Source organism: Ictalurus furcatus, chromosome 15 (assembly GCF_023375685.1).
Source record: "Ictalurus furcatus strain D&B chromosome 15, Billie_1.0, whole genome shotgun sequence".
NCBI classification, from domain to species: Eukaryota; Metazoa; Chordata; class Actinopteri; order Siluriformes; family Ictaluridae; genus Ictalurus; species Ictalurus furcatus.
This window is the reverse complement of record NC_071269.1, coordinates 12,373,898-12,385,698: the sequence shown is the minus strand read 5'-3', so window position 1 is coordinate 12,385,698 and position 11,801 is coordinate 12,373,898. Positions and strand designations below refer to the sequence as shown.

Genomic DNA, 11,801 nt, shown 5'->3' with positions numbered 1-11,801 from the left:
TTGTCCTGTTGGAAGGTCCAATGATGCCCAAGCTTCAACTTCCTCACCGACAGCATGATGTTTTGTCCTAGGATTTCCTAACACTTCAATGAATCCATCTTGCCTTCCACACACTGCAGGTTTCCAGTGCCAGAGGATGCAAAGCAGGATCAGAGCATCACCAAGAAACCACCATGCTTGACTGTGGACAGAGTGTTCTTTCTTCATTCTTCTTCCTCCAGACATACCGCTGATCCATCGTGCTGAAAAGTTCCAGTTTTGTTTCATCGCTCCACAGAACAGAATCCCAAAACTTCTGTGGCATATTTATATGATTTTGAGCCAACTTTTCTTGTGCTTTTGGATCAGTAGTGGTGTACATCTTGGAGTTCTGGCATGGAAACCTTCTGCATTTAGTACGTGCCATACTGTGCTCACTGAAACCTCAGTGCCTGTTGCCACCAGGTCTTGCTGCAGGTCTTTTGCAGTCACTCAAGGGTTTTTCACAACCTGCCTTCTCAAAAATCTGGTTGTAACTGTTGATAGTTTCCTTTGTCTGCCCCATCCAGACATTTCATACATTTTCTGCCCCCTAGCTAGTTCAGGTATTTCATGTGTTCCAGATCAAGCACACCTGGTGCAACTAATGAAACCCTTGATTAGTTGCATTAGGTGTGCTTGAGACAACATCTGTTTTGCATATTTGTGTTGTTGTGAGGGATTCTATTCAGGGGATTGAATAATTTTGAAACTGGAGAAATCATGATAAGTTGCATTTTCAGTTGAATTTGGGGAAACAACTTGAATCATTCCAAACAGCTGAAATTTTGACAATAAACCTGATTTGCAATGGGGGTTGAATAATTTTGATATATCTAAGGTGTAACAAGAGTTACAGTAGCAGAAGACCTAAGAGATTGGGTAGGTGAAAAACATAAAGAAGGTCACGAAGATATGAAGGTGCTAAATTATGAAGGGTCTTATAAATGAAAAGTTCAATCTTAAATTGAATCAGGTATCTAACTGGAAGCCAGTGGAGTTGTCTAAGAACTGGAGACTCAATTGAAGGCGTTCATGTAATGATCAGGGCTGCTGAATTCTGGACCATTTGAAGTTTGTGAAGAAGCTTTTGTGAAACACCACTGAGAAGGGAATTACAATAATCAATACGAGATGTAACTAATGCTTGTATAAGGACAGCAGTACTATTAGCTGTAAGAGATAGTCAAAGATGATAAATATTTCACAGATGATAATATGCTAACTGTGTAATGTTATTTACATGTGCCTGAAACGATAAAGTACTTTCAAGGATGACACAGACTCTTAACCCGAAGGGAAGGAGAGATAACAGAGGTGTCAATAGTCAGTGTAAAACTTTCACAATTTTTCAGAGGTTTCATATATATATATATATATATATATATATATATATATATATATATATATATATATATATATATATAGTTTGTTAGTTATTGTATTATTGTATCCTTAGAGTTATTATGATTACTATACTTTTACTTGCAAGGTGTTTGAGACGTTTTATGCGGTTTGTAATACTGGATCATGTGCGCGTTTATTATTCGTGGTGTTTGGCGCCTCCTGCTGGTTGACATTGGGATTTATCTAAAGATAGGAAATAATTTCTACCTACCTATGATTTATATCTTATATTTACTTTTATTTATAAGTTCTAGGCAATACTGTAACATTAAAAGACATTTTCCACATAGTTGCAGGAAATTTAAAAGGCCTGTCTGGTAGTTTATAGATTATACTTGGTCATTTACAAGAAGAAGGCCTATGAAACATTTTATTGGGGAATATATATGGGTTATGGGGCATGTTTGTCTTTATCTGTTTGCCAAATTCATAAAGACACAACAAAAACTTGTTCAGATGTAAAAAGCAGTATGCTTTCTTTCCTAGGTTCTTTCATTATTTGATAGATGAGGGAAAAAACCGAGGTTCTTGAGTAAAGGTTCTCGGTGAGAGGAGTTCATTGGAAATGACAAGTACTGAGGAAGTCCTTCGTCAATCGGTCGAGCAGAACAGACTGTGTTCGCGCATGCGCCGTACATACTTAGCCTGCCTCCGTCAAGGGTGTCGATTCCGAAGCTGAAATACTGGAGAAGGAAAAACGATACTGTATTCCTATATATATATATATATATATATATATATATATATATATATATATATATAAACAGAAAAAAGAAAGAAAGAAACGGATGTGCTTCAGAAAACGAAACGGCTACCGCCCACCAGACCATTTTAATGCCAAAATTGTAAGTATGGTCGTCTAATAGCGTTTTTAAGCGAAACGTTTCAGTTTGCCAGCGGATGGTGGGTTTTCCCGTTTCGAAAAGGTTCGTGATTTCCTCGAGAACGGGGTCGTCCTCAGTTAAATCCCGGTCTCCTTTTTTACACATCAACACTAAACCTGTTTTTTTTGTTTGTTTGTTTGGTTTTTGCCAGCCTGGAAGCGCTTAGGACTCAATGTGAAACCACCTTTCCTAGAAACAGACGAATGTCTGTGATAAGCTATGTAAACTAGTGTGGCTATTTGCAACTGAGAACGCGGCTACTATGGCTTTATTTCCCATGTGTTACAGCTGATTAGTGTTGCAGTAAAATGAGATGTATCGACACAGAGGGAAACGGTAGTTGTCATTTGTCTGTGGCATGTCTACCGCTGTTTCAAAACCGGGGCTATGATCTAATTTTCCGAAGTGTTCCATGAGAAGAATCGTGCGTCTTCTGTGTGCATTTGTTTATTATGGGAAGAACGGGTAGCCTATAGGAAGAAGGTTTGCTACCGGGAGTTGTTAAGAGCCAGTTTGTTTTTGTTTGTGTGTGTGTGGGGTTTTTTTTTTTTCGAGGAAAAAAGCAGCGAGTCAGTGAAGATATCCTGTGGCTATCGAAGCAGATTTCCGAATACAGCCGGTTTTAAACAATGTGCTATTTTACATAGTGTTTTCAGTTTTTTGCCTATTCACAAAGTCCTTATCACCATACCGATGCCGGGTTTTTAAAGCGAACATTCGAAGAGACTCACCTAATACATAGATTAGCCTACAGTGTTGTGGGAGGGGGTAGTTTTCAAGTCAAACATATAGGAAGTGTGGGTGGCAAACATAGCTTGTAGTTTATATTAATTATAGTCTACTTATTTGCTTTTTTCCTCCTCGCTAATTATATTTTTGTATCGTTGTTATATTTATCGTCGTAATTCTCTCCACTGCATGCTCTCTCGAGTTCTTTTTCACATCTCGAAAAATGTTCTCCCTCTCTCTCCCCCTCTCCCTGTGGTTCTGGTGTAGTAAAGCGCGTTCCCGCGTCACGCTCGACACCTTCGGGTTGAATGAATCGGGAGCGCGCCCCGCGTGCTAGTCTAGCGAGGAGTGGGCGGGTCCTGGAGCAAGAATGGCGCGTGGCGGTATGGAGCTTTGAACGCGTTCGCGTGCGGCGTCGCGTAGAGCGCGCGCCTTGTGTGGTTGTGGAAGCTCAGCGCATTACGCGCAGCACACGCGCGCTTTTGACGTAATTCAGAGAACTCCCGAGGTTAACAGGAATTTACGTGAAGAAGAGGAAAAGTTGCACATTCCCTTTTCTTTGTGACATAATCATAGTCATTTTAGTAATTCAATGGAAAAATGCATATTGACGTAGAAAATCTAGTGATTAATAAACAGTAACTGACGTTTCAAAATACAGGAAAGAGTGTGTGGTTTTCTAAATCTGTGTTGCTGTCAGAATATTGTTACGTTACTCAACTGACATTCACTCAGAAAAAAGGGTACTAATCTTTACCTTTCGTTGTTGCTGGGGTGGTACCCTCAAGTGTACTCCATTTGTACTTTTAGTATGTATCTTTAAGCTATAAAGGTGTATGTAATGTACCTTTAAAGCTTTACTTAGGTAATCACTGTGAGGTCCAATTAAGCACCTTAAATCACTTTTAAAGGTACACTCTATCCACATTTCCAAGCAGAAGTTTGTTAAATGTTTAAAAGATGTACCCTTGAAGGTACCATCCCAGTGACAAAGAAAGGCTATTTTTTTCCTGAGTGTCTGGTACTAGAATTGCATAACAGCACAAATCAATACTGAAGAGACCTTTTGACTATCAATACCTTATATTCCATAAATACAGTACAACGGCTTAAATGAAGCCAAGTAAATTTTTTGTTCCATCTATAGACATTGAGATAAAATATAGTGCTTTCAGTACCACAGTTCAACATTCAAGACCGTACACGATTGCATTATATTCACAGAACTACATTAAGTGCAAATGTAAGTGATGTGAAACAGATCCACAAGTGCAACATAATACTATAAATTCAAAGACAGGCAATGGCACAAGACACACTTACTATACAACAGTAAAACAAAAATAAGATTTTGTACAATTAGAAATATTTCAATCAATCCTATTCATCAATCATCATCCTATAATCTGTCTCTGTAATACGGTACAGCCCATGCATTCAAGGAATTGTGTTACTGCAGCTTTCATAATGATCAATAAATTTCATGAATTTGGACACACTTAACCTACCATTCCAGATATTAGATCTACTGGCAACATGCTGACATTGCGGTTACTGGCAATATATAGATTACACGTATTACACGCCAGGGATGTATAAGTAAAAGCATTTAGACCAAAATAAGAACACAAAAAGTACAAAGTTATGTATACTCACACAGACGAGAAAACATTGAGTTACATATAAAATGTTTTTGAGTCTGTTTGAGGTCAAGAGTTCGTAATTATGTCCTGAATACGTGAAAGTTGCCTCAGCGATACTGCATTGACATAGCCGATCACATTTCAGACCTGTGCTATGTTCGATTAATATTTATGCACTTGTCTAGGAGCCTTCTTCTGTTAGAAATATTTTGTAAATGCTGCTATGTCATACAAAAGCCCCATAATTCATAAAAGATGCAATCTCATCTTGTTTGTTGAATTGACAGTTGACAGTTTTAGTAAGCTAGCACTTTCTAGTTAGTGTTGTGGATAATTTTTTTCCACCAATATTGAGTCCATGTAATGTATAGTTTCAGAAGGCGAAAGTCATAATGCAGTGTTATAGACATCACACACTTACATAATCTCAGTAGCACGTATCATGTAACACTCCTGTAAAGTTACCATTTAAACTGTTGCTTTCAGACACATGTGATTGACCATGATATCACAGTGAGAAAAAAGTCTCATCGCAAATGTCTTTCTTTCTTGTCTTTAAATAATCATGAATTCCTGGTTCCAGTGAAGCTGATCCAAGAGAATCATACAAATTTATTAGCACACTATCATTACTAGTAAACACTAACCTCTACAGTTTATAGACTTTATCTTGTTTTATGGGTTACTTAACAGACATTTATGAATGACTAAGAACTGTAGAAAAAAAAAAGTAGAAAAGGAATTGTGACTGGTCTTTGGAGTTTGGTAGTGAATAAAATATTCTGTGGCATTTTTTTTCTTCAATTCAATTATATTTTTTTTGTTTGATTTTTTTTACAATAACCAAATTTTCACATGCCATTTTACACATTCTGGTAAAAACTTGAAACTGCTTTTTGGGGGACATTTTACTCCTGCTTCTATTCTGCTTATTATATTTTGTTTGTCCATCAGTGTATGTAATGCTAATAATAATAATAATAATAAGAAAACGAAAAACAATATATGCTATTCAGTGTCCTGTATAATTGTTTAATTTTAAATTAATTTAATAAATTAAATTACCCTTCGTAATGCTACACCTATAGCACCCTGATTTATTATTTTTTTTTTAAATTATTGCCTTCAAACTGCATGTATTTCATTTTGTATGTTTTAGAGTAGTTTAAACTTTTATTTAGTAATCTAATGTTTGTGCTCATCCTAGCATAATTTGCTGGTTAATGCTGGTGTATTGTTCATTTGGTTGGGCATAATCCAATTTTTTTGTGTGTTTTGTTTAGTTGCATGCTCGTGGTCAGAAATGAAAGCTGTGCTCATGTAGGTTAGTGAGCAATTAGAAGGTGTGACATTCAGTATTTGCTAGCACAGTGGCAATTTGGAACTGTCACTTAGTGGCAACTAACCTGTTATTGTAAATGTTCACTATTTATGTCACATTTGTTCGTTCATCTACAGTGACCGCTTTATACTGGTCAGGCTGGCATTATGTGGGGACACACCCTAAAAAGGGCACCAGTCCATCATAGGACACCATGTACACACATATTGACACATTCACACCTAGGGACAATTTATTGTAGCCAATCCACCTACTGGCATGTTTTAGGGAAGTGATAATGGAAGAAAAAAAAAACAGGGCCCCAAATGCTTACCACTTGTAACTGTTTAGCAGAACTTGACCAGTATTATGGAACACTTTATTGGGAGTGCTCCTGCCTTGCTTATCAGAGTGGAGCATGAATCAATTGCGGATTCTTTAGCAGTTAAACTCATGCCCATTAGCCTCTAGCGTGTCTTAAATTCTTTTCATACAAAGGTCTTGATAAATAGCTAGGATCATTGAATAGCAACAGCACTTACCCTTTAATGCTTAACCATTAATGATTACTTTATGGTTATAAATAGGACAATTTGAAGTGGTGATGTTTTGGTTCATTGTAGCTCTTCATGTAACTTTAATATTCTGTTTTTGTCTACTTAAAAAATGTGTCAGTTCACTAATCAAACCAGAGAGGGTAAATAAAATGGGGGAAAAAGTCTGTAAAAACTCTTCAATTAGTAGCTTCTGCCCTGTAGCTAGGCTCTGGTCTGATGAGCTAGCTTCAGCTAAATAATTTACATAAATGCATAGGATTGGATAAGGATCTGCTACATAGGCTGATGTGGTTAGTTTTTAGAAAAATAAACTATGTTTAGAAAACTTCAACGGAAATACAGTTCATGTACAGAATGTGTCTTTCTCCTTTGAAGACCTCTGATTCCAAACAATATATTAACCGATTATAGGTACAAAAATAATCACATTGCAGTTGTGTGAATGACCACTAAAAGTAACCACAAACAGCTCTCAAAAGCACTGCTTAAATTGAAAATGTTAAGTGCACAATAATCCCAGATGATCTACACAGGAATACTCTGCCTCTACTTGGTGGCAAATTTCCGTTTAGCTAAATTTCCTTAAGTTCACTTCCACTGAATACAGGAAGGTAATGAATGGTGTGATGTATCAGGGAATGGTTGAGGTTCTCACAGAAGTGGCATAGTGTGTGTGTGTGTGTGTGTGTGTGTGTGTAATAGGTTTTGGGAATCTTTTTGGGAATGAGATGAGATCATGGAAGAATGTCACTAGTAAAAGACTACTTTTGAAACAATATTAACTTTAAGTTATCAGATGTGTTATTCTAGCTGACTAATGAGTCTAATATATTGAAACTGTCTGTGCATGCTCATTTTAATTATATAGAAAAAGACATTAAATGGCATTTTAATTGCATGATGTAACCATCTGAAGTAACTAGACTGGTGTAGAGTAGAAATCCATGCAGTCACATAACCTTTAATAACCTTAAAAATAAAAAAATAAAAAGCACTGAAATGCCAGTGTAATTTGATGAGGAACAGTGACGGTGAAAAATTAATAAGTTAACGATGCATTTATAAATGATTTATAAAATAATTTATTTTCTATCTTGCAACTGTTCATGTTCGTAACATATAATTGCACCTAACTGGTTGGAGGAAGACCAATGCAATAGTTATGCAAGTAATTAGTGTCCATGTGCAGGTTACAGTCTGCACTGAATTATAGCCAGTCTTCTTTTGGTGAAGAGGAACATTCCAGATAGGATCGCTCATTTTTTAGTGCATCAGATAACCAGAAGAGCATTGTTTTTGGCTGGTTTTATTATCATCAGCAAGGAGTCTTATGTTTAAACCATCGTCACTGGCATTTACTCTGCTCAACTGAGCACAGAAATATTATGTGATCAAGACTCTTAACTCAAGGTTAACACTGATGTAAGAATTTCATGAATTAAGCCAACTTAGCTAGTTGTTCCTTAACTATCTTCCAGATCCACATCTTTCCAGCTCTTCAGAAAGACTTAATTCATACTTTCTATCCATCATATTAAAGGCAAACAAACATGGACCCCAGACTGACAAACATTTCTTTTCTAGCTAAACAGGATATTCCAGTTCAACATGCATTTCATTGTGAGTTATGTTCTTTTTACCAGGGACTGATGCTACTAATGTCTTCCTTCGGTTCAGTAGGTTTTAGTTCAGTATTAGGAGCTCTAGAAAGTTACTCAGGTTTGGTCAGAATGTCTGAGAGTAATAGATGGCTATATGTCTATATGCTATATAACAGTGTGAATGGCTGAAAAGAGTATGTGACAGTATGTTTAATTTTTAAGCATCTTGAACACATGTCAGATAGGTGTATAGTAGATATTAGTAGATATAGTGGATATTTTTGCTTACACATAACGTAGACATTTACCCTTAAAATTAGAAAGCAGTTTAATATGTCACTGTGATTTGATGAGGAACACTGACTGTGTATGAGTTTTAATTCAATGGTAAATTGATCATTTGTTTTCTCTCATGTAGCTATGTTTTTAAGGCCGACTGCAGTGCCTTTTGAATGGAAGTGTTTATATCAGTTGTAATCACGTGCTGCACTTTGAGTGGTTATTTCAGTTTATTTTGCAGATATTAATCTTTTAAAGCTTGTTACTTAATTGATACTGTGAATTGTTGTGTAACTACAGTGCAACTAACAGGAAAAGTATGTAGTTACTATTGCAAGGAATGTGTGTTCACAGTGTAGTGTTGCACAGCATTTTTCATGCCACCTCTCATTCATTTTCTATTGAGACAGGCAAAAATCCTGCACAGAGAATTGCAGGAGCAAAACGAGAAGAGTGGAAAAACGCTCTTCAACTTTATTCAAATTTAAAGCACACGGTCTTGGGCAATGGCCAGTCAGATTGCTTTGAGTGGCATGGGTCTCGTCATTATTTACGTCCGTCGTCACAGTCAAGCCATGTTGAAGTCAGTGCAGGGAAAAATAGAAGTGACAGATAGCAGCGCTGTAACAACTAAAACATGATTACAGCTGCAGAGTGCCCAGAAGTCCCTAAAAGACTCCCTAAACAAGTAGGAATAAATTACATTGCTTTAAATTAATCTATTTAATGCTCAAATGTACATGGAGTGGATAGGTTAATAGTTTAAAATGTGTACATTCGGTTCAGTTTGATTAAGTTTAATAAACAATGACAAAGATGTAAACCTCTTTGTGATGTAAACCCTTTGTGTAAACTTTTTACTGGGGCACAGATCTAGCTTACAATCCTTCATTAGGGATGAGTGATTGATACTGAAGTATCGACACATTTAAAAAAAAAATTATATATATATATATATATATATATATATATATATATATATATATATATATATATATATATATATATATATATATATGTATGTGTGTGTGTGTGTGTGTGTGTGTGTGTGTATATATATATATATATATATATATATATATATATATATATATATATATATATATATATATATATATATATATATATATGTATGTATGTGTGTGTGTGTGTGTGTGTATAAGGATATATATCCTTATCCAGGAATGTGACCCTTTCACCATCTCACTCCCCTCATCACACATACACACAAGCAGGCACACAGAAATGAACGAGACAGGGAATGTGTATTAGATGTGATATGGCTGAAAACAGAGTTTGGAGTTATTTCACAGCTACAAGTTACAACAAACTTGCCAAAATGTGATGCTAGACATTTACTAGATACTGCAGTGACAATTCTACAAACCAGATGAAACACACTTAAAAGGCCAAATTTTCAGTGGGCTTTTAGTTTTCAGATGATTTTCAAAATGCCTGAATAACCTTTTTACTATTTACTATTTTTTATGATTAATTGAACTTTTTATGGATTATTTCTGTAACTTAACAGGACCCAAAGAGAACACAGGCTCTGTTATTTACTCTTTGGATCTTTGGTGTCCATATCTGCAAATTCTCACTTTTTTATAGACATAAGAGGACTTTTTTGGAGTATTGGTATCAGGATACTAGTTTTGATATTACTTGCTATTGGATCTAAAAGAAAATCAGTTATTCATGCACTTGTCTTGTTACCATAGTTTCACGGATCAAAGAGTTGCTGTAGATTTTAAATAAATAAACAGATAAACTGTAAATTAATATGAATATACATTGCTGTCTTTAAGTGTTATGTAAATAAATGGAACAATTTATTATGTCTGTATAAACTGTTAGAGAACACTCTGTTAGAGAACATTCATTGAGCATATTAATAAACAGTAATCCCATAAGATTAACAATTTACTGTGTTAGTAATATAATTTTACAATATCTCATAGTCACTAAGGCTAGGTTAGGTACAGTTACAATGCTTTTTTTATCCTCTGTTTTTTGTATCCCAAATTAAGCTTATTTGAAATTAGAATGAACACATTTGCATTCCCAGTATATGAATGTCTTTTGCTCCATCGAATTGTATATCTGTCCTTCATGTTTTGGTCTGAAGGAGGCACTTGAAGTGCAAGTCACCAAGAGATTAGCCATGCTTCAACAAAACAAGAGACTGATTCTATAAAGGAAGCATGAGTCATGTATGTCATTCTGTGGTCATCGCTCTATTTTTCCTCACCATGTTCTTTGCCATAATATCACCATAGTGGAATGCCATAATTTGAAATCAGCGTGCAAGAGTTTTTCCCGCCTTGTTTTCAGATAACTACTTCACTGTCCTGCGTAACATGAAGCTGGTGTATCATAAGGCCAGATACTGACTGTTTCTTTGATCTTTACTGTTTTATATTCAATTACAACAACTTTTGAAGCCTTTTGCTGTCTTCGTGTATTTTCCACAACAGTGCAGCCAACTTCCCTTTCTGTCCCTTCTTTTTCTTCTCTTGTCTGTTGCTCATTTCCCCTTTTTTGAGCTGAGTTTTTCTTCCTCCCCTCTTCTTCAGCTTGCTAAAGGAGAAGTAAAGTAGGAGATGCTGGCTGTGCCACACTCAGTCGTGCTTTTTGATATGAATATATACAGAGACCACCCTGGCAATCAAACAGCTTATTAATATTTTCACTTAGACCTGGGTCAATGTAAGTATTATTTTCCCATTAGTACTGGGGGAAATCACTGCTTTGGTTGAATTATTATTTATTGTTTATTTAGAGGGGAAATACAGCTAAGAATTGGTATGCTTTCAAGGCTATGTTGATCAATTGTATGGTTGTTCTATAAGAACTAGAGTGATAAAGACAACTATTTTGTTCAGACACATTTCAGCTGGTTTGGGAACAAAATAGCTTTATTGTATTTGATCATTTAAACATCAGAAATGTTTCTTTTACTTTGTACATTATAAGCCAGTGGTCCTTTTAATGTGTTGATTAATCTTCAAGAGAATACTTCTCTGTAGTCACATTAATCATGTGATTGTAGATAGATAGTATAGATAGATTTGCGAGACAAAACAGTGTACAGCAAAACAGACAGGCAAAATAGGAGTATGTGGTTTAATGCAGCAACGAGTCAATAAAAAACAAGATGTTGTGTATTGTTAGCCATTTTGGTAATATTGCCGTCAGCTGTGGTTAATTAAGAATAATCCAATAATTAATACAATCACTAAAATAAAAAAGTGCTGCACTATTTAATGGCCATTTTGTCAATTTGTTAACAGATTTATGTACAAATGAGTAAAGTGATGCTTTCCTTTATCAAAGCATATTTTCTGTTCTTAGGACCTGTT

At 35.6% G+C, this 11,801-nt stretch overlaps 1 protein-coding gene across 4 annotated transcripts in view; it reads left to right on the top strand.

Moving 5' to 3' along the window:
* The first annotated feature begins 2,198 nt into the window (after positions 1 to 2,198).
* rgs19 (regulator of G protein signaling 19) overlaps positions 2,199 to 11,801 on the top strand; it is a 45,830-nt gene continuing 36,227 nt past the window's right edge. The window contains exon 1 of one of the 4 annotated variants that reach the window (XM_053644461.1): positions 2,199 to 2,270. In XM_053644461.1, coding sequence (XP_053500436.1) covers positions 2,214 to 2,270 — 57 coding nt within the window. In that variant the 5' untranslated portion in view covers positions 2,199 to 2,213. Of the gene's footprint in view, positions 2,271 to 9,626; positions 11,149 to 11,801 lie in introns of those variants that run through there. The other 3 variants (XM_053644458.1, XM_053644459.1, XM_053644464.1) reach the window with 3 other exon arrangements.